The following is a 26,208-nucleotide window of genomic DNA, read 5'->3' as shown; positions in this document are numbered from 1 at the left end:
AGAATGTTAAAAACACTGTCATATAGTGTTAATATTTCACTCAAATTATATTGTTTTGAATTGGATTTGTATGGCATGTATTGGAGAAGACATAATAGTATAACTCCATCACGTTTCCAGGTAAAACAAAAATACCCGATCTCCTTGATCAGCAAATAGTAAAGATAACAAGCAGTGACGCCAAGCGATGTTTCGGGTTTCAAAACTGTCTTAAACGTGTAAAAAGTAGGGCATATATACGTGAGAAAATATGTGCCAAAGATTAGGGTTATATACATATATTACATGAGGAAATTGAGGATGCTGATATGGCACAGTTAAAGAGTACTATTTGCATTCTTATATGACATGACAAAAATTGACAAAAATTGGGATGGTAATACGCCATAGCCAGAGAGTACATGACAAAAATTGAGGATGTTAGTATCTCATCCTCATGGATTGTTCTTCAAAAGCTATGGTCCTATCCCAGGGAGACTTTAACGTTTAAAACTGTACAAAGCTCAAAAAGTAAGATTTGTTCCACTAAAGACACCCATATGCGTAACTCCTTACATTAATGGTGTCTCCTCTGTCTTGTACGACAACAATGAACTGAATAAAAAAAAAAAAAAACAAAAAAATTAAAAACAGAACTCGATCACTTAAGAATTGAATGAATCTAAATTGCATATCAACATTCATCACTTAAAGCAGCATAGTTATTTAAAACAAACACTCTGGCTTATCACTTGCAGCCATGTTTCCAATTGCTCCATTTCTTGTGATTTATTAAGTTTTCTTCTCTAATCAAGGGAAATTACAAAATCATATTGAAAACCCCTATCGAAGCACATTAATAATCTAACTAATGAATGTGATTCGAGAAACAAACCTTATTCAAGTGCAACCGATCAGATCTCGCCCTTGCATTGCTAGTTCCAACACAGCACTCTATACATAAAATCCCCAAAAAAAAAAAAAAAAAAAAAAAAAAATCAATAGGTAACCTACTTAATAGATTAATGTAGGCATATGTGAATTTGAATGGCTTAAAACTCAATAGGTAACCTACTTAACAAACGAATTTGAATGGCTTAAAACTAAAAAATTGCGAAATTTTATAGAAAAGTTTCAGTCAGACCTTATTTCAAAAACATTGCTCTGTTCTTCCTCAGGTTGCGGAACAACTCCTCCACCAAAACTAATTTACAGCATTTGTTTCAAGCCTAATCATTATGAGTCAATTTGGAGATTTGATAAAAGATCTCAGAAATTAAATGAATAATTCAAATAAAAAAAATCTTAACAAAAGAACCCATAACTTTAAAAGAAAAATTATCCTAAACCCTGCAAATTTAAACGAAGAATTCTAAAAAAAGGGTAAATCGATCTGATAAAAAGAGGTAAATCGATAGTTGCCTACACATTTTTCTAGACAAACATGAAGAACAAACTGAAGGTGAAAGATCCTCACTAACAGAATGTCTAAAATTTCTAAGAATAGCAGAGAATACTTCCTCAGATGGGTGCCGAAGTCCCTTGTGCCAAACTGAAACTGTCACCGCTTTTCCAAGTAATGCAATTGCCTTATTTGAACCAGCAACAAACCTTCTTGAAAACACATTCACAGATATCTCATATAGTTCCTTGTGCATGTTGTCCAAATTTAGCTGCAGAGACCTGTGTTGGAGCTTGAGCTGAATAAGCAGTGAGAGAAGGAGGTGAAAGTGCACCTTGATAAGAATAGTTATTCCTATGTCTGCATTCCAAAGCACTGTGACCCTTTTGTCCCATTGTAGAACCATAACCATTCCTATTGTAGAACTGGGAAGAATTATACCCATTTATGTTCTGAAACCTATTATTCGCTTGATACCCTTAATTATCACCAGATCTTGATCTTGCATTTGAGCTTTCTCCTTGTGAATACCCTGAATTCTGATTGCCACCTTTTGAATGGTCTTCTTGAACTTACATTGCAACCATGCCACTTGCCAAAGTAGTGATTCTTGCTTCTATAGCAGATTCAACACCAATCAACTATGCTCTAAAATCTTTCAAAGGAATAGAAGTCTCTCTTGCTAAAACAATAGTTTTAATCATATCAAACTCATTATAATTCGATTTTGACTTTCTCCCCTGCAGACAAAAGGTAATCCAGATAGGGCAGTTATAACCAAATCATTATAATTAACTTTCTCCCCTGCAGACAAAAGTTAATCACGAATAGCATTTAACTTGAGCAAATCCTTGTCAATACAGTCACTTCCCTTTTGAATTGTATGAAATTCGATTTTGAGTTGATTGATTCTAGCCCTTGACACAGAAGCATATCTGTCTTGTAAATTTGTCCAAGCCTTATTTGATGTCTTACACCCTATTACATATTCCATAACATCATCTGATAGAGTAGCAATCAACAAACTCAATAGTGCTATATCCTTCTGAACCAAAGATTTATAAGCCTCTGTTATTTCTTTAGTCACTCCAGTCTCAGTATCAATCACAAACTTTGGTGGGCAAAGAGATTCACCACTAAAGAACTCCAAGAAATCATACCCTCTTAAAACTAACTAAAACTGATAATTACACTTAACAAAATTGTCATCTTGCAACTTCACAGTTAACATCCCAAGCAAACTTTAAATGCGTACTGATTTATCAGACATCTTGATCACTTAATTCTTTTCACAACAAACACCAATCTTCAACAATTGATCACAATTTACACCAATCTGTCAAGAAATTTAGAATTTGCAAATCACAGCATAACAACATTCAACTTCAATTACTAATCCTTTTAACTCCAACAATTATCAACTTCTCAAGACAACAAGCTCATACATTTGGCATCAGCCTTCTTGATTCACAGAAACACATACAGTTCTTCTACCATCAACAACTCTTGGCATCGGCCTTAATCATGTACAGAAAGAAACCTAGATACGAAAAAACCAAAAGAAACACCCCAATTCTTATATCTACACGGATGCATAAACACAAACACTTGATGTGCAGAAAGTAAAGGAAGAAAATAAACGACCTGATACAAGATCCAACGAGCCAAGAATCGTAGAAAACTGATCAGCAAGCCTCTAAGAACTGCAATGAAATCTCCAGTTCTTTAATCTTCAGCGGAAGAGATAACACTGAGGATCGTCCGGGGGATTGATACCATCTTAACAGATTGCGACAATCAGGGATGAGGCTTTGGCTCTATAGGAAAGTGTCTTTGTATTAAATTAGTTTCTTGTTTCATAAGTCAACTTGTAATTACCTAGTTTAGCGCTTAGCTTGTGTATATAGGTTGAGCTGTATTCTTTTTCTCTATCATTCAATACAAAAACAATTATTTAAAACCATATTGGTTTTCTACATGGTACCAGAGAAATAATCTTGGGACCGAAGAAAATATTAAACCCTAGCCGCCCACCATGGCAGAGCACAATGATAAACTGAACCCATCTGGTTCAACGGAGGCAACCACTTATGATGTCAACCATGCTTATTACCTACATCATTCTGATCAGCCGGGAATGATGCTTGTTTCTCAGCCGCTCACTCTAGACAACTACAACACCTGGAGCAGGGCGATGATTGGAGCATTGAAAGCCAAAAACAAGTTGAGTTTCGTTGATGGAACTTTCAAGAAACCAGAAAAGAAGGTCGCTGCAGCAAACTTGCATCAATGGGATCGATGCAACAGTTTAGTTAAAACATGGTTAGTAAACTCCATATCACCGGAAATTCAATCAAGTATTATTTACTGTGATCTTGCGTATCAAGTTTGGGAGGACTTCAAAGAACGTTTCTCTCAAACGAACAATATGCAACTGTATCACATTGAGAGCGCGATTCATGATTGCACCCAAGGAACAATAACTGTGAGTTCTTATTTCACCAAACTCAAAGCATTATGGGACGAAAGAGATGCTGTGATCAGCCTACCAGATTGCGACTATAACACCTTGTAACATGTGTTGGCCTTTCAGCAAAATCAAAAGGCCATTAGTTTCTCATGGGACTTAATGAAACCTTCAGGTCAGTGAAGGATCAAATCCTCTTAATGGATCCACTTCCACCCGTCAATAAGGTATACTCTCTTGTGCTACAACATGAGAAGCAACATGATGCTATTGCAGGAAAATCATCAGTACAGGAGGCTGCTGTGTTTGCGGCCAAGGGACCCGACTTCAACAAGAAATATGCTGATGTGAAGTGTACTCGCTGCAACAAAAACAATCACACCACTGAAGCTTGCCGTGCCCATTTGAAATGTGAATATTGTGGCTGGAAAGGCCATACGATAGATTATTGTCGAAAACTGAAAAGGGCGGATCCGGAGCAACAAAGAAGCCATCCTAAGCAGGAGAAATCCAGGGGTAACAATGTTTCAAGTAATCTTGACAGATAGGAATTGTCAACTTCCTTCCCATTCACACCAGATCAGTGCAAGCAAATAATGACCATGCTCAATAACAACAAAGCCAAGGCGCACAATGTTGGTAAAAATTCTTCTCTAAATGATCTCTCAGGTAAAGCTTTTTCCTTCACTTCTCATGGTCAGAAATCATCATGAATCTTGGATAGCGGTGCCACAGATCACATAATTACCTCACATACTTTGTTAACCTCTTCTGTGCCTGTTAGGAATAAGACCGTGAAACAGCCCGATGGTACCTATGCCGCAGTAACACACATAGGGACCATGCAATTTTCCACAGATTTTGTCTTACATGATGTTCTTTGTGTCCCCACTTTCCAGCTCAATCTAATCTCCATTAGTCAGCTTGCCTATCAGTCCTTGTGTATCACGATTTTTCTAAGCCATTTTTGTGTGATTCAGGACCTTCGTTCGGGGAAGATGATTGGGACGGGGAGTGAACGAGAAGGCCTATATTTTTTGGACAGCACCAACAGAAGACCTACCATATCCACCACTCATGTTGTTCAGAAAATATCACCACACCTTTGGTATCAACGCCTAGGCCACCTCTCTGATCAAGCCCTTCGACATACTTCACTCTTTACTCTTACCCTTGGTTCTTGTATTTCCAATAATTGTCTTGTGTGCCCTCTAGCCAAACAAACGAGATCTCCATTTCCAATAAGTGAAATTTCAACTATCATGCCTTTTGAACTTTTACATATTGATATTTTGGGGGGGGGGGGGGGGGGGGTTTCGCATTACTTCACTCACTGGAGCACAATATTTTCTCACAATTGTTGATGATTACACTCGTTGTACTTGGATTTACTTAATGAAGCACAAATCTGACACACGACACCATTTGATCAATTTCATCAACCTTGTTGAAAATCAGTTTTCTCACAGAGTGAAGACAATTTGGAGTGACAATGGGCCAGAATTTAAACTTGTTGATTTCTACTCCACAAAAGGCATTTTCCATGAAACAACATGTGTGGCCACCCCCCAACAAAATGGGGTGGCTGAATGCAAACACCGTCACCTCCTCAACATTGCTAGGGCACTCCTCATTCAAGCTAACTTGCCTACCAATTTTTGGGGAGAAGCCATCCTCACCGCAGCCTACCTCATCAATTGTACACCCACTCAAGTCTTGCATGGTAAAACGCCTTACGATCTTTTGTTTCACAAACCACCTAAATATTCACATTTGAAGGTTTTTGGCTGCCTTTGCTTTGCATCTACACACGCACATCATCCATCCAAATTTGATGCTCGGTCCACCCCATGCATATTTATTGGTTATCCATATGGCAAGAAAGGGTATAAGGTTTATGACCTCCACACACGCAAAATATTCATCTCCCGTGATGTGCTCTTTCGTGAACATACATTCCCTTTTAACACACCTTCCACATCACACTCTGACATAAACCATCATCCACTATACCCTCCTCTACCTAACCTAGCTGATTACTCTTACGATCCATCACCTGTTCCACTCACAACTACCAACATTGACTCTTCACCTAACCATCCTACCTCTTCTCCTCTTCACGGAAACAATGTCATCGAAGCTGTGCCTTCATCTGCCTCACCTCCCATCAACACCTCAACCACCTTAACCCTTCCCACCCATGACGACACCTCGTCTCAGCCTGCCCAAACATCCAGTCGCTCTTCCACCCGAGCCACTCGACCACCTCCCTACCTACAACAATTTCATGTTGGTGTTAAGTTACCTTCTCGCACCAACCAATCATCGACTTCTCACGTTGAATCACACAAAGGTAGTACTTCTCACTCTCTCTCTCACTTCTTATCTTATGCTAATTTATCCCACACTCACCATGCCTTTACCACCTCACTTTCCCTTGTCAAAGAACCTCAAAGTTATTTGCAGGCTATTCAAGATCCTAAATGGTGCCAGGCCGTGAGAGATGAGGTTTCTGCTCTTGAGGCCAACCACACTTGGCCTCTCCAACCTCTTCCTCCTGGGAAGAAACCCATTGGTTGCAAATGGGTTTATAAAATTAAGCTTAATCCAGATGGTTCTGTGGAACGCTACAAGGCCTGCTTGGTCGCAAAAGGGTATACACAAATTGAAGGTCTTGATTACAAGGAGACTTTTGCTCCCGTCGCTAAGATGGTCACCGTTCGTTTACTCCTTGGTGTTGCCGCTGCTCAAGGTTGGCATTTGTATCAACTCGATGTCAATAATGCCTTCCTCCATGGAGACTTACTTGAAGATGTTTACATGCGACTCCCCCAGGATACGGACGAAAGGGGGAGACACTCGTATGCAAGCTTCAGAAGTCATTTTATGGACTTAAACAGGCTTCAAGGCAGTGGTTCCTGAAGATTTCTTCTGCGCTCAAGGCTGCAGGTTATCGACAGTCCAACGCGGACTACTCTCTATTCGTCCGATCCAAAGGCGCAAGTCTTACTGCTATTCTTATGTATGTGGATGATGTGATATTGGCCGGTAATGATCTCTTATTCATTGAGAAGACAAAAGATTTTTTGGCCAGCAAGTTCAAACTCAAAGATCTAGGAAAGTTAAAATATTTTCTGGGCATTGAAGTTGCAAGGTCATCTTAAGGTATATCTTTGTCACAACGAAAATATGCCTTGGAAATATTGGAGGATACTGGTTTTCTTGGAGCTAAACCGGCTCGATTCCCTATGGATCAGAACCTGGGACTCACACAGACAGATGGTGACCTGTTGAAAGATCCATCCACATATCGTAGACTCGTTGGTCGTCTAATTTATTTGACAATCACTCGGCCGGACTTGGTTTATTCTATCCATATTTTAAGTCAATTTATGGACAAGCCTAGGCTGCCGCATTTAGATGCAGCACATCAAGTTTTGAGGTACATAAAGGGGACGCCAGGACAAGGGATCATGCTCTACTCCACCAGATCCCTTCAACTGAAAGCATATTGCGACGCTGATTGGGCAAAATGTAAAGATACAAGAAGGCCAGTCTCGGGTTATTGTATCATGCTTGGAGAATCACTTATATATTGGAAAACAAAGAAGCAAACCACAGTGGCAAGATCTACAGCGGAGGCAGAATATAGAGCCATGGCATCCACATGTTGTGAGATAACTTGGCTAAGATATGTGCTTAATGATCTACATGTTCATCATCTGAAACCTGTTACTTTGTTCTGTGATAATCAAGCTGCCCTCCATATTGCATCCAACCCCGTATTCCATGAGCGGACGAAACATATCGAAATCGATTATCATTTGGTTCGAGAAAAGATACAAGAAGGTCTTGTCAAAACTGCCCATGTCCGAACTCTACAACAACTGGCAGATTTGTTTACCAAAGCACTAAGTACCTCTCAATTTGAAAATCTTCTTAGCAAGTTGAGTATAATTAACATATACTCCAACTTGAGGGGGAGTGTTGAAGATTGCAACAATCAGGGATGAGGCTTCGGCTCTATAGGAAAGTATCTTTGTATTAAATTAGTTTCTTGTTTCATAAGTCAACTTGTAATTACCTAGTTTAGCACTTAGCTTGTGTATATAGGTTGAGCTGTATTCCTTTTCTCTCTCATTCAATACAAAAACAATTATTTAAAACCATATTGGTTTTCTACATAATTGATATGCCAAAAAACTAAGAAAGATGAACAACAAGAAGAATTCAGAGAAATTTAGAAAGAAACAATGAAGGCTTTGTATTGATCGATGTAAGTTGTACACAATGAGCTACTCGCAGCCTTTTTATACACAACTAATTCCTCTAACTAACTTTCTTACACCGTAAGCTTGCTCATTACTACTCTAACTAATTATTAACTGTTTTCTTGATGACATGGCATATGATGTGGCATTTCCCCAGTCAACATGAGTCAATAGGAAATCAATTTCCCAGTGTAATTTTCGTTATCTTACTGCACTCGCAGAATATGAGTGATCTTTGTAGGCTTGTAATATTTATCAGACTTATATCTAATTTTTTTTTTAAGAGAATACGACTTATATCAAATTTAGTTGGATTCATATTGCACACTAACAGTAAGATCGATAAATTGAAGTTACGAATGACATATTTTAATGAAAAAATCACATGAAATATGCAGCGATTAGAATAAAAAGAGAAGCAGGTTAAATTTTTTGAAATATATTATAATATCTAAAATATAATTAAATTGTAATGCTTCTATAAAGGTGACTTTGTTATTAAATTGCATCTAGTAAAAACAAATATTAGTTAATACAATGCTTACAAAGTTTAAAAAAAATTATCTTTTCCTGTTAAGATTTCTAGACAAAAAGAAACAAATTTTAATGAATTTACTCAATCACCGACTTTGCTGACATGTTTTTGGTTAGATTTGAAGACAGCCATATCTCAAAAAGCTGGGCGAAAAGTAATCCATTTTCCACACTTGCAACATCATGAGACATGTACACTTTGGGAGGCTCTATTCCCAATATCTTAGGCCATCTTCAACAGAAAGGTCTAGAGGGCCAGAGGATAAAAAATAACCCGAAAACTGTCTTCAACCGAGGACTAGGTTAGAGGGCTCATGGAATCTGAGAGGGCCCCATGAAATCTGAAAGGGCCAAATGGCTGGAGGGCTGGCTGCAGTTAGCCGGAGGTTGGCCAGAAAAAATATTAATCCTGTTGGTTATAACCGACAGGAATGCTTAAGCTAAAATTCAAATGCAACGTCGTTGCATTTGAATTTTTTTTAATTTTACAGTTTTATTATTATTTTTTATTTACAAAATTTTTCCTATAGCTTCTATTTTTCATATTTTTTTAAATTCTATTTTTTTTCCTATAACTTTTATTTTACAAAATTTGTTTCATATATATTTTTTTTAATTCCATTTTTTCCTATAACTTCTATGTCATAAAATTTGTTTGATTTATTTTAAATTCTATTTTTTTCCTATAACTTCTATTTCACAAAATTTGTTTCATATATATATTTTTAAAATTATATTTTTTTTCCTATAACTTCCTAAGCCATTATACAACATAAATTTTTTTTTTTCCTATTTCACATTATATTTTTTTTCCTATAATTTCATCAGATTGGCATGCGCCATCGATCTGTTTCATGGTCTGTAAGAGCGACCAGCAATAGAGTCATCCCATTGAGGTTGTTCCTTAGTTGGCTAACACACCATGGCCGCAACCATGGCTGCTGCTCTATTTTATTTGTTGCGCCTTACTTGAACTTCTTCATTAGACTCCTCATCTTCTCGTCTCATTTGCACCCATTTTGCTTCCAATTTGGAATTGGACGAGGACCCCTAGTTGGAAGTTGGAATCCGAAGAGGATCCAAAGTTGAAATTCATTGCAAACTTGAATTGAAAAAATTGAATTGAAAGAGATTGAATTGAAATAGATTGAATTCAAAGTTGTGTGAATTATAGCCCAATATCCACCCTATTTATAACAAAAAAGAATTCAAATCTAACGGCTAGCTGATGTCAGCTACCAATGGTTAGCTGACGTCACTTAGCCATTGGATTTGAATTTACGTTGTAATTTTTAAATAATAAAGTATGTTTGGCCCTATGACCCTGTGACCCTCAGTTGGAGACGGTTTTTTGTGACAGGGCTAAAATGAGCCCTATGGCCCTCGGTTGGAGATGGAGGCAAATATGGCCCTGTATTGTTCATTAAAATATTAATATCTTGGAGGGTCAGATGGCTAAAATGAGCCATCTGGCCAGCCCTCGGTTGGAGATGGCCTTAGAACTTGTTTGAATGTGCTTTTAAAATGACTAAAAGTGCTTTTAGTGAAAATATTTTTAGAAACAATCATTAGTAAAAATGCTAATAAATTCTGAAAAATCACTTAAAGTGCTTCCTGAAAGAAGCACATAACTAATACTTCTTGTAGAAAGCACTTAAAAGTGCTTTTGGAATCCAGAAATATTTTCTCTAAAAGCTCTTTCAATTAATTTAAAAGCACACCCAAATGAGTCATTAGTAACTTTGCCTTATGCTAGGTTGAAAGAATAAATTAATGTTCTTATTTCCATTCATAAAAGTGATATTAAGGAAAGAGAATCAAGCTTGAAATCTTAGGTATAGGTGACTCTTAACCAATTAATCCGTAAGCCCAAGAAAAAAATTAAATCTGAATTTCAGCATCTTTTGTTGACCAAACAAAGAAGGCAATTTTTGTGGTTATTCAAACTGTTCTTTTTGAGCTTGTTGCTTTTGCATCTTTGTTATCCTATATGTTAAGCAAGAGAGAGATCCATTGAAGATAGAGATTGCAGAAAGAGAGAGAATATCGAAGAGAGACGAGGGAAAACAGAAGATTCAATATTATTTCTTAATGAAGAACTCATTACAAAGAAGACTACTTATGCTAGTACAACACTAGCTTAATTACTGCCTAAACAAACTTCTTATTCTAATTACAGGTGTCATAAATTCTTAGCAGATTGAAATGTGTGGTGGCTTGTGATAAAAATATGATCACTAGATAGGATAAGATAAGATGCATCAATAACCCTTGAAAGATTTTTGCAGCACCCTATCCTGAACATCCAAATCTGTTACTCGTAAGGTGAAATGTTTGTACGTAGTTGTCAATTTGATCATGTTTAAGGAGTGGAATGAAATTATGAAATCGAACAGAAAAAAATATTGAACATCGAATTAAATCTCAGAAAAAAATATTGAACATCGAATTAAATCTTTCTCAACTTGTATTACAACAGAAAGGGGTACAAAATCTGCATGCAGTCTGAAATTTCTACACACATATGTACTCAAAATACATAAGCTTTATACCACATATATATTGATCCATATCAAATATCAATAGTACAAGCTCATAGCCAAAACATTAAACGTCCCTCTTCCTTTCTATACAATCTCTTTAGAACCAAACTCTCTTTATGCAGTTTTGGTCTGACTGAATCATAAGAAACAATACGATACAGCATCAATCACGGATGCGCAAACCGCAAACAAATCTTGGTGCCAAACTTAAGGAATGAATCTGTAATTACTTCACCAGCTAGATTATCTTCTGCTTCTGTCTACAATCCCAATCAACTCCAGAGAAGATATGTCGGTCATTAAGGAGACTAAGATCTGAATATCTTCGTCGATAACCCAAGCTGTGATATAAAATTTTCTCTCCATGCATATCATGAGATCGAGAGAGAGAGAGAGAGAGAGAGGATATATCTTTCCTTCTCCCTTGCTCTTTTGGGTTGACATGTCTTTTTCATACATCACACCCCAAGCCTCTGGCCTCTGATCCTTTCATGATTCTCAACTTCTTGCAGGATGACATGAACATACTGTAATAACAACAGAAGACTTATGTGAGAGAGAGAGAGAGAGAGAGAGAGAAAGAGAGAGAGAGAGAGAGAGAGAGAGAGAGAGAGAGAGAGAGAGAGAGAACTTACTCCCATGGAACATCTCCAACCAGCATCCAATCACCATCTTTGTCCTTATAAGTAGGTGCATATTCTGATCCTTTGTAGCCTTCCCTCTCTGAGTATTGACCTATAGTAAACTTAAACATGACTTCCAAGGCCTTGAGGAGTTCTGGGTAGCATTTGTAAACCTTAAGATCAATCTTTCTGAGGTAAGGTGCTCCATCCATGCTCACCTTCACATAAATCCCAGTAGCAGTCTCACCCTCTGCATTTTTATTTGCTTGGAGGCTGTTCTTCCTATAAGATCTGATCGGTGGCCACCCCACTATTTGTGCCCTGTCATACCAACACATCAAAACTTTCTGAGTACAACAAACAACTCAAATCTATAGCTCATTCAACATATTTCTTACGAGATAAATTCAGCTAAACATGATTAATTAATAAAATGACTTACTTTGCAGGAGGGGTTTCCTTTTGAGCGTTTTTAGTATCAGTGCTTCCTTCTTCATTTTTTGGGTCAACTGGCAGTCCTCTCTTCTTGTTTTGATTAGGAAGCTCAATAATTTCATCTCTCCCTGGCAACCCAAGTGTCAGCTCTGTTGCCTTGAGGTTGAGATCTTTCTCATGTGCCTTGCTTTCCATTTTTAACCAAGAATCTTCGACACGAATACTATACCGAATTATTGAACCTCAAGAAACAACACCCAATAATCTGCTCTAGCAAAAACCCAAAAGAACCAAGTTCTTCTTTCTCTTTCTTTTTTTCTTCCCTTTTTTTGTTGTGGAGAAGTTAGAAATGTGTTTGCTTTGTGGGGAGGTGGGAATGCAAGTGCGTGTTGTATTTTATAGATATGATTAAAGGAAGGAGTGGGAGTTGTGGTAATGCCTTAAATTTGTTTAATTTTTTATATACTTTCTCTTTAATTTACATGAATTATGGACAAAGGAAAGCTAAGCTGTCGGTAGCGGTAGCAGCACCTTTGAGGCATTTTGCCTCTGCGTTTGGGGGACAAGAGTTGGACAAACTCAGCCAACCCCTGTGCAAAACTGTGGACTCACAAGGACGGTCAAGATGCGTTTTGGGGGACTGTGGAAATGTAATCTGCACCTTTAATTGTAAGGGGAGAGTTGAGGAGCATTCCCGTGTGAAATGGGATCACATGGATGTTTGGTATGAGCATTTGCATCACCATGTGAGATTAAACTTCGGCACTTTTATTTTTCTAATAAAATTTAAGCTTATGTATTTATATACAAACGATACTCTACATTTAACCGATATAATTTATTGCGAAAAATTCAAACTACAATGCAGAGAAAAAACACATCGTTCTAATAAATTCGTCTACATGCGAATTTATTCACCTTACCCCTCCTAATATGAAGAAGATGAAAACCTAATTTTGTGTAAACTTTATTATTCTCAATATTTATTGCTGGAAAAGATTATTCTGCATGGTTTAAGTCCCTTTGTCTTCATTTGTTTTTTCTTCCCTACAGTTTCATTGTATTCAATATCTAGTTTGTTTAGAGAAATAATATTTCTTTTTCTTGACCAGGCAAAGCTTGCTGTTTAACTCCAAATTCCAAAACAGGAACCCGACTGACCAAGTGACGTGCAATTTAATCTTGATGTGTATATTATTGTTTGACTAAAAATTGCTGATAATACCACTTGCAATGTTTTAAAAGGCGAAAGCGTGGACGAGGTGTTTGATGGATAGTCCTGCCTAGGCGAAAATCTTAAGGTGTGAGGTGAAGCCTCACGAGACTTAATTTTTTAATACATATGTTCTACATATAAAAATATAACAGTCACAAACAAGTTTAACTCACATAACCAAGTTTAATCAAGCAATCAAATTAATCAATTTCAAACATCTACTTAAGCAAGTGCCTATTTATACGAGAGTTTTGGATAATATTTGGGTGGGATAGGTAGTCTTAAAAAAGGAGAAATAAGGAAAAGAATATAACGAAATTTAAAAAAAAAATAATAATATAACATTAAGAAAATAATAATCCAAATAAAAATATGTTTTCTTTTCTACAGCCAATCATGAGAATATTCAGGAAAATAATAAAAAAAAAACCAAAACAATGCTTATCTAATATATATCTAGTATATGAGAAAATAAATATTAGAAATAAAAAAAAATGAAGAGAAAATAGAGAGTGCGGTAATAAATGCCTTTAAAGTGGGATTAGTTTTAAAAAAATGAAGATAATGGGGGTAATAAATGTGGTAAAGTATGGTCAGTTTAAGCATTAAAAAAATAAATAAAAACACCAACTCAGCCTAAAAAACCTAGTCGTCTTCTTCATCTTCTTCATCTTCTTCATCTCATTTGCTGGTGTTCATGGCTTGCAACTCAAAACAGCTCTGCAACTCTAAAAAATTTCCAAATTTTTCAAACTTAAAAAAGAAAAAGGGACTCCCAATCGATGTCTCAAACACGTCTCAGGCGCAACCCAAGAAGCTTAGGCGTGTATTTTGACGACTCCCTTAAAACAGAGGCGAAAATGGTGTAGCCCTGCCTCCAAAGCCACCTAGGTACGCCCTGAGGCGAGTCTTTTAAAACACTAATAATTAGTAAGAAAAAGATGACCCTTCATTGATAAGCATTTGAAATTGAATACAAGATGAGTGGACTTTTTCCTAATCTGAATTTAAATCTATAAATAAAATTAAAAATAATATAAATATAAGAGAATTATGGAGTTAGGAAAATTTTAACACAAGTATTATCATCCTGAATTATTGACATGTTGAATGCGGCAATAGCAAAGCAAGGTTTCTATTTAATTATTAGGGTAAAATAAAAAAAACTACCTCAATTATTGATGTCACAACACTTTCATACCTCATCTTTTAAAATTGACAATATCATACCTCATCTTATGAATTTATGCCAATGTTATATCTTCCCTTAGCTTGGCGTGAATTTTTTTGTTAAATGCTGACGTGGCTTGATTCGGGACTCATTTTATATTAAAAAATTAATAAAATATTATTAAAAACTAAAAAAAAAATTTATTTAATAATTTTTAAATATTAAAAAAATAAAGAAAAGTAAAAATAAATAAATATATAAATATATAAAAAATAATAATAAAAAAACCCTCACGTCCCCTTTCCCCACCCCCCTTCTCTGTATTCTCCCCCATCTTCATCTTCTTCCCCCTTCCAGCGCCCTTCCTGCAACCCAGAAAAAAGAAGAAGGAAAAAAAAAAAACAATTTATCTTCCCCCCCCCCCCAACTCGCGATTTACCCCGATCCCCTTCCTTTCTTCCCCCCCTCCCGTCTTCCCTAAACCCGCATTCACTACCTGCAACCCAAAAAAAAAAAAAAACCCAAGAAAAAACCTAGATCCTGTTGAGGTGAAATTGGGAAACCTTCATGATGGGGTGGGAGTGGTGGATTTGGGGTTGGCAGGGGGTTTTTGGGGGGGGGGGGGGGGGGGCAAAGAACTGCATTTGGTTTGTTTTTTTTTTCTTTTTTCCTTCTTCTTCTTCCTATTCTTCTTCTTTCTGGGTTGTTTTTTTTTTCTCTTCTTCTTCATCGGGTGGGGGGGGGGGGGGTTGATGGGTTTTCAAATTTTATTTTATTTTTGGTTGAAGATTAAGCAGGAAGATGAAGATGAAGGAGAAGAGAGAGGAGGGGGAAGGAACGAAGTGAGGGTTATTTTTTTTTTATTTATTTTTAACTTTTGTTTTAATATTTAAAAAATATTAAATAAATTTTTTTATTTTTTAATAATATTTTAATAATTTTTTTAATAGAAAGTGAGTCCTGAATCAAGCCATGTTAGCATTTAACTGAAAAATTCACATCAAGCTAACGGAAGGTATAACATTGGCACAAATTTGTAAGATGAGGTATGACATTGTCAATTTTAAAAAATAAGGTATGAAAGTGTCGTAAAACCAATAGTTGAGGTAGTTTTTTTGTACTTTACCCTAATTATTATTTACTTTATATTTTGGGGGGATCAAAAGTAAAGGTTGATCAATTAAGTAATGAATTTTTGAAGGGCATGTCCTTAAAGGGTGAGTCCCACGCTTTCAATCGATATGGAGTCTGGACCATCATCTTGCTCACAGTATTATGCTTGTTCAATGTATATCGCAACCTACTCGTTAAAATGCATTTTGGTCCATCCCTTCCCTTCCGCACTCGTGCGCATTAAAACGATGATCAATTATTGTCAAGAACAAACTCAAATATCAATTTCTCGTGTTCTTATCCACATTAGCAAATTAATCTCAAAACAACTACTTACTAGCCAAATTACTTGATCGATTTCCAAGCAGTAAATTCGTTTGGCAACGTTTTTTAATTTTTAATGCTAGCATTAGCCTTTAGGATATAGAGTTGGAAATTAGCAAACCTTTTGATGCTTTTAGGGTAAATGTTTTTTTTTTTTATTTCGATGCTTTTGGGATCATGAGGTAATTTAGAGTTGCAGTGTCCTTATATATATATTGACCAGATAGAAGCATTTGTGTTTCCTATCCGCGGCAGCTTTGATAGTTTTCATCTTTCACATGACTTTGGTGCATCGGATGTCTTGGTTTATGTGGATCCTCCGTCTCTTACAACACTATATTGCAACGTCTGTAATTATTATTTTGTATTTTGATACCCTTGTTTGCAAGTACCGGCTCAGAATATTATAAACTTTTTCTTGAAATATATCATTTTCTTCACACATACACAACAATCCTTTTTTGATGCTCTAGAAAGCGTTTTTCTTTGATATTCATTTTATTCCCTTCGTACTGTCGAAGTTAAAAATAAATAAATAAATAAAAACTCAAAATGGGGCTAATCAAGAACATCAACAATATAACTTTCTCCAGTCATAACAAAATGGCAAAACAGATATGCTTCAAAACCTCCCCAAACGCAACTTAAATTAGAATTCTTACAAATTTACCACCAGGCTTCACTTTTAAGGTGGACGTACCACCTCTGATAAGGCTTGTTAAAAGTTTCATCAGACCACGTTTGTGCACGGAAAAACTTCCATGCCTATGTTCACCACTCTAAATCCTTATACACGACTTGCGGCTAGAATTTCGTTGATTACATCTTGTCTTCAAGTAAGAAGAAAATATGTCCCACGAGCTTTAGAATGGGTCTCTGAGTGGAAAAACTATTCTTAAAAATAGTTCACGTACATTACAAATTATACGTTTTGACTAAATTTGTAAATAAAACTAATGGGATGATACATTCTCACTAAAGTATGAGTTTTGATGGTAAATTGACTAGATTTTAGTTTGAGGCATTTGTGTACACCCCGAATATGTTTTCTACTGCCATAAGTATCTATTATCACATAATATATAAGCAAAGGAATATCAAAACTTAACAAACAATGTTGAATATATATATATTTTTTTTTTTGGTGTAAAATTATTATTTTAGATTCCAGTGTTTTCCTTTTTTTGTTACTTTGAAGCATTGCAGTCAAGTAAAAGGACGAGTATAGTACGAACGTTAAGCTGTTTCACCTTTATGGCCTTGTCGGGAATTTTGTCATTGTTACTTCTTAACCTTCATGCAGGAATTTCAGAATTGAAGAACACAGAGAAGTTTAGAGGAGAAGAAAGATGTATTTCTGATATCTCAAAACAGTTATTACAACCCACTCTTATCTAAGTACCAATTTGGCTTTAGCTTAAATTCTAATAAAAAAGTGGGTACCAAAAAAAAGTTAAGCTTTAAAATGTGTTTGGTAAACATTTTAAAACAGCTTTTTCACAGTTTTGGATGAAAAAAAAGCTGAAAAGTAGAAGCAGCAAAATTGAGCTTCACAAGATCGGCTTTTTATCGCCAAAACACGGATGAACAGTGTTCGTTAAATGAAACTTTCAAATTTCCAAACCTACCATTTTGCATCTTTATCCTAAAACTCTCCTTCACTGTTGTCTCTCGCCCACTCCCACTCTCCATCTCTCTCTCTCTCTCTCTCTCTCTCTCTCTCTCCCCGTTTGAGCTTGATCTCTCCCTCTCATCTTGTTCGAGCACTCTTCACCAAAAAAAAGGTATATTTCCTTTTCTCAATCTCTATTTTTGGATAGTTGGAATATTGAAATTGAATAATTGGAAGGTAGAATTGGAAGATTTAGATTTCTAGGTCATTTGGGTGATCTGCGATTTTGAGTAATCTGGGTTTCTTGGTCATCTGGGTTTCGTAGTGATAAGGCTAACGATGATGGACTTCTTCAACGACATGGAAGATCAGGGCCCCACCATGGCCATGGACATCTCATCAACCCACTCGAGGCGTTTCGCGAGACCCTGACAGGTGAAAGCAAGCTAGCTAATGTTGATTTCTTCACTTGCTTCGAGGACAATTTTGGTGACACTGACATCAATTGAACGAGCAAGCCAAGTAGACATTCTTCTATGAATGATTAATGTCCTTATTAGTCATTTTACACAATCACAGCAGTTTTATATAAAAGTTTACCAAACACTCTGACACTACTTTTTTTTGCTAAAAGCACTTTTAGCATTATAGTTTACCAACACTTACCTGCTTTTTTTTACAGCTATTGATTCTCACAGCACAGCAGAAGCAGTTTTGAAAAAAAGTATAGCAATCCCAAACTAGCCCTAATACAAGGAAATAATACTCTATATAGTCGGTTCAACATACAATGGCTTATATCTTAAGCTACTGCTAGTGTGGCGGTTTTAATGACCTAGCATATACTTAATACACCTGGCATATATAGCCAATACTCCTCCTCAATCTTAGCTGGGATAGGTCAACTTAAGATTTGAAACAATGGTGAAGAAAATCAGGACCATGAAGACCTTTTGTGAGAATATCAGCAACCTGGTTTTTTTGTTGAAACATATTGAATCACCAAGTCTTCCTTTTGTACCCTTTCTCGAATGAAATGGAAGTCAGTTTCCAAATGTTTGATCCAAGAATGCTGAATTGGATTCAAGCTAAGTGCTATTGCAGATTGATTATCACAGTGAATTAAGGGAGGTGAAGACAAGAACTGATGGACATCACGAAGAATCAACCTAATCCATGCTACATCAGCAGCGGTATGTGCAAAAGCCCTATACTCTGCCTCGGTAGAACTCCTTGAAACATAAGCTTGCTTTCTTGATTGCTAAGATATAAGATTGTCCCCCAAATAAACAACATATCCTGTGATAGACCTTCTAGTGTTGAGATTGGCAGCCCAGTCTGAGTCACTGAATGCAGACAATGCCATGGAAGTTCCTGATGTATATGTAAGACCACAATTGAGAGTCCCTTGCAAAAATCGTAATATACGTTTAACCTTCATGAAGGAATTTCAGAATTGAAGAACACATAAAAGTTTAGAGGAGAAGAAAGATGTATTTCTGACATCTCAAAACAGTTAATACAACCCAATCTTATCTAATACAAGGAAATAATACTCTATATAGTCGGTTCAACATACAATGGTTTATATCCTACGGTACTGCTGATGTGGCAGTTTTAATGACCTAGCATATATTCAATACACCTGGCATATATAACCAATATTACTTTATCAACACAACCATAGCAACGCATATTCATGTGCTTAGCTGAAAGTTGTGGCATACAAGTGATGAACATGGCATTCAGTGATTTAGATCGATCAGTATTTAATCTGCTTGTAATCTTGGCCATTGCTATTTCAAAAACACAAGAAATTAAGAAAGAAAATGATGCACAACTACTTAATAATCAAATGTAATAAAGTTAGGTATATACATTCTCTATTTTTGATAGATCGGACCGATTCAAACTTTAGGTTAGACATGATATGACTTGTCAGGAAATTGCATGGCAGATATAGTTATATGGAAAGGGAGATTTCCAGGTCAACAATGTTGTCTTTGACCAATTGTATAGGATGACATTGGATGACTATGGATTTCATACATGGCGCACAAAGATTCTAATAAATGTTTGGCATCCAAGCAATCAGACATGTGGTGATGATGACACATTGCATGAGATTTGGATATGAAACATTGATATATATGTGTCATGCATGCTATGTTTTTACTTGACTATATTTGTCAAAGCCTAACCCTACTTCATACCTTATGAGCTGTAATTGCTACAACCAACATATCAGCTGAAATTGCCTGGGAAAAAAAAAAACTGCTTAAATGTTTCTATTTCTTCCGAAGCTTCTTCGTTTTCAATCATGAGTTTAATAATGATATGTAAATTTGATGGCATAATGCATTGAAGATCAAGTTAAAAAGTGGAAATTCCTATTTGGACTCCTATATATAACATCTAGGGCTAAGAGGCATATATAGAATGTTTAGGCGTGAAATTTGTTATCTTATCAATTATAAATTATTCAATATACTATGTTACTTTTTCATATGGATTCTATAAGGTGGTTGTTTGATTTTCCTCTTGTTATCATGCTACTTCGAATGCTTAGAGCCCAATATTTTCTCAACATTTCTTATCCTCTCTTAATTATGTGTGCTCATATATTCCTTAAGGTGAAGCATACCGTATTGTATGACGCTTATGTTAGATCTTGGCAATCATAAACAACTAAAACCACAATAATGACACTCATCCGGAGAATCTATAGACGTTGAATAGAATTGCAGCCACCTTGTAAATCCTTCATGGTTAACTAAACCTCAAGAAAATCTTTTGCACACTACTTACCCTAAATGCAACGACTCAAGGGGGAGTACGAAACTTTGTTCTTATGTTAGGTGTATAGGGATCCCTTGTATCTATGTTGGCATTGACCTTAGAGCCCCATCATAAATAAACCCTAAAGCCCATCTGTAAAGCCTTTGACTTAATCCCCACGTCAACATTAGGGTTTAATCCCTTTGTGCCCCTTTAGTCTCATGTTATATAATTCAACACTAGTAATTTAATACAATCCCTAAATCTCACTTAGGTTTTGTAAACCCACAATGACTATGAGACCAAACCTTAAGTAGAAACATGAATGAAATAAAACTCCAACATTTGTAATTATGTGATCAATGAAGAAAGTTGAGGATTCCATCGTAAAATCAGTAGCAATATGAGGGGTTTCTCAACTAATAGATCCATAATTTCAATCTTGCAGTCAAGAATCCATTTTACCATCCTCACTTAATATTGAAGATCATCAGCATCTGTTTCACAAGAACTAAGCTCTTCACATGGAAATACTCCTCATACTCCTCATTCTAGTACATCACCACTGCTGCATGTCCCAATGATACACATTTAAAGGTATTGCTTCCTATCTCAATTTTTACTTCAGATACTATTTCAGATATTGCACAAAATGTTTTGAATACCTCATTTGTTCATTTTATGTAACAAGATTGAAGAGGAAGACTATTGACAAAGAATGCTATAAAGGTTTTGTGGCTTCATTTCAACACTCATGTTGATAGATGAAGATCTGTTTACTGGAGGAAGAATTTGACAGATGATTCTGCAGAACCAACTATTTTCAGAAAAATAGCTTTTATTCCTCAATGACAAGTAGCAATGTAATAAGAATTTGATGCCTTAAAACCTCAAATGACTTGATTTCGATGCCTCATCCAGCTGACAGATCCATAATTGGGAGCAAATAGGTTTACAAGATTAAAAAGAACCATGATGGTAATGTTTCCAGATACCAAGCCAAACTTATAGCTTAAGGATTCTCTCAAAAACAAGGTTTGGATTACTCTTAAATCCTTAGTACCGTGGTAAGACACACAACTGTGAGGCTTATATTATTTTTAGCAGCTATTAACAAAGGAGAATTGAGGTAATTAGATATAAAGAATGCACTTTTACATAGTATGAAGAGGCCTCAGAACTTTATTGATCCTTCACACCCAAATTATGTTTGCAAGTTGATTAAGTCATTATATAGGTTAAAACAGACCCTAATAGCATAAAGTTCCAGATTTACGAGAAATTGACCAACAATGGGATTTCATGCTTCTGCATCGATACTAGTTTGTTTGTGAAAAAGGATGGTCTAGATGTAATTGTGTTGTTGCTTTATGTGGTAACATTGTCCTTACTGGGTCAAATGCTACTAAAGTTCAACAGGTTATTCAAGATGTGGTTGTAGCTTTTTATCTAAAAGACATAGGTATACTCACCTATTTTCTTGGGTTGCATATACATTATAAAAAAAAATAGGGATATCTTTGTGAATCAATCAAAATATGTGAAAAATCTCATTAATAAATCTGGAACAGATTCTTGTAAACTTGTACTACTTTACGCAAGCCTCATAATCAGCTTTTGGTCACTGAGGGCAAGCATATATGGATCTGACTTTTTACATAAGTCTTGTTGGTTCACTTCAATATTGGACATTCACAAGGCCAAATATATATAGTTTTTGTTGCGAATTTAGTTTGTCAATTCGTGACAAATTCAACTGATGTGCATTTTCAGCGTGTTAAAAGGATACTGAGATATCTTCAAGGAATTGCATTGTGGAATTACTTACTTAACAGATATAACAATCCAATTGACTACATTTTTTTATTTAGACTAGGTTGTAGACTTAATTACCATAAGGTTAGTAACTGGTTATGTGGTATACCTTGGCAACAATCCCATATCAAAAACAAAATTATGTTTCTAGATACTCAACAAAGGCAAAGTATAAAGCATTATTTTGCAGCCGATGTTGTTTGTGTGTGGTTAGTTTTGAAAGGTTGAGGTATTTTGTTGACTTGTATAATATTTCCTTTAATTCTGGGATTCCTATAATCTTGGATTTCCTAGTTTAGGTGATAGATTGCTTGTAATTATTCTTTCGTTATTGTAATAGGATTGTCCATGATTATATATACCTCAGAATGAGAAGAATACAATTAACATGTTCAAAGCATTCTCTTCTTGGCACCAGAGCCAAGTTGTAACAAAAGGAAATAAAAGTTTCCAACCCTAACTGGGTTTGTGTTACTGTGCCATGACAAGCACCACTGTTGCATCTTCGACGAATAGTAAGCAACTAGAATTCGTTGTTGTGTCCTGTTTTTACCCAGAACTGCAACGAGCAACGTGTGTCGTTGCTAATCGAGTGTCTTTGTCACTGCACAAGCCTATCACCCTTCATGAAAGATGTATACCGAGAACAACTAACTAGTTCCCATTACTGTCTCGGATGTGGTTCAGCTGGATAATTCAAGCTTCAACATTGGGATGGTTTTGGATGAGAAGAACTACGATTTATGGGCTCCTCTTATTCAAATTTATATTGCTGGAAGAAAGAAGATGGGATATCTTCTTGGGTTTATCAAAGCACCTGTAGAAGATGATCCCAAATATGATGATTGGTTCTATGAAGATAAGAGAATCAAAAGTTGGCTTTTGTCGGCAATGAAGCTGGAAATTATGAAACGATATATTCAATTGTCAACTTCTAAAGAGATCTGGGATGCTCTTAAGACTGCCTATTTTGATGAGAATGATGAGGCTAGGATTTATTCATTGAATCAGAAAACTTAAAGTCTCAGACAAAATGGGTGGAGAATTGACAAAGATTTTTAAAAAATTGGATCACTTTAACAATGTGGCCATGGTGTGTGAAAAAGATGTCTTGATATTTCATAAGACAACTGAGCGACAACGATTGGATTTGTTTCTTAGTGGACTTGATGATGTGTTTGATCAGGTTCGTAGAGGAATATTACGTAAAGACCCATCGCTTGGACTCCAAACTACTTATGGGTACGTTCATTATGAGGCAGATTGCAAGGAAGCCATGAAGATGGAGGTCCAAAGCTCAGTTTCGGTTGCAATGGTAGCCAAGGCTAAAGCTTCCTCCAACCGAACCGACCGAGGTGGATTTGAGAGTAAGTCTGGGCAGCCACAAACCGGCCAAACAAGTCGTGATCGCCCTCAAGGTAAATGTCCACACTGTGGTATGACGGGACACTTCAAGAGCTGGTATTTCGAGTTGATTGAGTATCCCGATAATTGGGATAAGACATGTGACCCTCACTTCAACAAACCTCAAGCTTCTGTTTCAGAAACCAATGATGATTTGGAAGATGTAGCAAGTAAAACATCAGCTCTGATTGTCGCAGCATGTACCGATGGTAAGGCACTTAATGTTTCCACTTCTATTATGAATAATACATGGATAATTGATTATGGAGCTACTGAACATATGACTTGTGATTCTAGATAGGTTTCCTCACTAAAAAATTCCACCCATGCCAAGGTTAATGTTGCTAATGGTGATGCCGCCCTCTTAGGGAAGGCACTGTTTTCCTTTCTGATACCATAAGACTTGATATTGTCCTTGTGGTTCCCTTCTTAAATTATAATTTATTTTCGGTTGCCTAAATAACCCATACCTTACACTGTTTGGTGGTTTTTTGGCCTTATTTTTGTGTATTTAAGGACATCCGAACACGAAAGACGATTGGTTATGGTATTAGACGATGGAAGCTGTATTTCCTCGAGTTGAATTCCAGTAGCTCGAGATTGCTTACTCAAGCACTGTCAGTGAATGGGACTTTAGCAGAGAATAATAAAGTGCCAGATGTATGGATGTGGCACTGTCGTCTTAGTCATGCTTTGTTTGGTTATTTGCATAAGTTATTTCCTAGTTTGTTTGTGAAAAACGATGTTTCTCAGTTTAAGTGTGATGTGTGTGAAAAGAGCCATCAAACTTCTTTTCCTCCAAGTTTAAATAAGAGTTCTGTTCCTTTATGATTGTGCACTCAGATGTTTGGGGCCCTTCAATTGGTGGAGCTAATTGGTTTGTCACTTTTATTGATGATTGTACGAGATTGACTTAGGTTACCTTATTAAAATAAAAAAGGGATGTTAGTATGGCTTTTCAAAAATTTCATAAAATGGTTTCGGTATAATATAATATGAACATTCAGGTGGTTTGAAGTGATAATGAAGGCAAGTATGTTAATACCAAGCTCCGCTTTTTCTTTGATATGCACGGTATTGTTTATCACACCATATGTCTATATACTTCTCAGCAGAATGAAGTGGCTGAACGGAAGAATTGACATTTGTTAGAAGGTTTGTGCTTATTTTCTTGAGGCACGTCTTCCCTTGCATTATTAGGGGTGAGGCATTCATGTCTGCTGCCTACCTTATTAACCAGCTTCCCTCTCGTACTCTCGAGTTTTAGACACCATTTCAGACCTTTATGTCACTGCTCAGTTGCCCACCGGTTCCCAACCTTCCCCCTCGAGTCCTTGGATGCATGGTTTTTGTCCACGTGCACTCTCCCCAATGGCAAAACAAACTCGAACCTCAAGCTATTCGATGTGTGTTTATGGGGTATACTACTACTTAGAAGGGCTATCGTTGCTATCACCCTCCAACCAAGAAAATGTCTATCACTGCCGATGTCACTTTTCATGAAACGGAGGTGTTTTTTGGTTCCTCTAAGTCCTCACTTCAAAGGGACTTTCAAGGTGATGAAGTTCATTTGTTCGATTATGGAACCGAGCAGCAAGCTGCTGTGCAGCCACCCATCACCGAGCAGCAGGCCACTGCACAGTAGCCTGCCGCCAAATCGATGTCGATTGCACATCAGCTTGTCGCTGAGCAGCAAGCCACATCACATCAGCTTACCGTTGGGTAGACACCAACTGCACATCAGCCTAGTTTCGAGCAGGTTGTTGCTGCACAACAACTTCCTGCTGAGCCTGAGATGGCAGTTAACACGATCCCCTTGCAGCTGGACCCCACGATTATAGAAGAAACAATACATACTAACTCGTCTCTCAGTGATTCTCATAACCAATCGTCTTCTATGTTAGATGGAGCACATCTCCGTAGTCTCCCATAAAGGATTAATTGAGGTATTCCTAAATCCATTTATGAGGCAGACCCTAAGTGTAAAACTAAATATTCAGTGAGCGAACTGACCTATGACTCGAGAATGAGGTACCTATTAAACAATTATGTGTCTACATGTCACCTGTTTGAATCAAATTAGTCATTTGTAAATCAATTGTCTACTGTATATATTCCTAACATTGTGCAGGAAGCCTTAGCCGATCCTAGATGCAAAGAAGCGATGAATGAGGAACTAAGATCGTTGAAAAAGAATGCTACCTGGGAACTATCGGACATACCAGCAGAGAAGAAACAAGTGGGATGTAAATAGGTCTATATAGTGAAATCTAAAGTAGGTGGAACAGTTGATTGTTTTAAAGCAAGACTAGTGGCAAAGGGGTACACTCAGAAATATGGCATAGATTACATGGACACCTTCATGCCCATAGCCAAGATCAATACCGTTTAAGTTCTATTATCCCTGGCAGCAAACCTAAACTGGCCATTTCAATAGTTCGATGTCAAAAATGCATTCCTATATGGATATTTAACTAAAGAAATTTATATGGAGCTTCTATCGGGATGTACCGAAACGAAC

At 36.6% G+C, this 26,208-nt stretch overlaps 3 protein-coding genes and 1 long non-coding RNA gene across 4 annotated transcripts; 2 read left to right on the top strand and 2 right to left on the bottom strand.

Moving 5' to 3' along the window:
• Positions 1 to 411: 411 nt before the first annotated feature.
• On the bottom strand, positions 412 to 2,047 carry LOC137736520 (uncharacterized). The gene is made up of 3 exons (XR_011068757.1): positions 1,124 to 2,047; positions 875 to 933; positions 412 to 594 (listed from the first exon to the last, which is right to left on the bottom strand). It is a non-coding gene; the product is annotated as an uncharacterized lncRNA (long non-coding RNA).
• A 1,369-nt stretch (positions 2,048 to 3,416) lies between these two features.
• LOC137736130 (uncharacterized) lies at positions 3,417 to 4,396 on the top strand. Its single transcript, XM_068475457.1, has 2 exons — positions 3,417 to 3,952; positions 4,024 to 4,396. The coding sequence occupies exons 1-2, from the start codon at positions 3,417 to 3,419 to the stop codon at positions 4,394 to 4,396; spliced, it is 909 nt and encodes a 302-aa protein (XP_068331558.1).
• Positions 4,397 to 11,070: 6,674 nt separating this feature from the next.
• LOC137737990 (auxin-induced protein 22D-like) lies at positions 11,071 to 12,676 on the bottom strand. The gene is made up of 3 exons (XM_068477583.1): positions 12,262 to 12,676; positions 11,832 to 12,140; positions 11,071 to 11,723 (listed from the first exon to the last, which is right to left on the bottom strand). The coding sequence occupies exons 1-3, from the start codon at positions 12,447 to 12,449 to the stop codon at positions 11,648 to 11,650; spliced, it is 573 nt and encodes a 190-aa protein (XP_068333684.1). The 5' UTR covers positions 12,450 to 12,676; the 3' UTR covers positions 11,071 to 11,647.
• Positions 12,677 to 18,837: 6,161 nt separating this feature from the next.
• LOC137736129 (uncharacterized) lies at positions 18,838 to 23,303 on the top strand. The gene is made up of 3 exons (XM_068475455.1): positions 18,838 to 18,883; positions 18,999 to 19,075; positions 22,971 to 23,303. The coding sequence occupies exons 1-3, from the start codon at positions 18,838 to 18,840 to the stop codon at positions 23,301 to 23,303; spliced, it is 456 nt and encodes a 151-aa protein (XP_068331556.1).
• Positions 23,304 to 26,208: the final 2,905 nt, after the last annotated feature.

This window comes from Pyrus communis, chromosome 6, assembly GCF_963583255.1.
Source record: "Pyrus communis chromosome 6, drPyrComm1.1, whole genome shotgun sequence".
NCBI classification, from domain to species: Eukaryota; Viridiplantae; Streptophyta; class Magnoliopsida; order Rosales; family Rosaceae; genus Pyrus; species Pyrus communis.
Note: the sequence above shows the minus strand (reverse complement) of the source record. Positions and strands in the feature narration are given on the sequence as shown.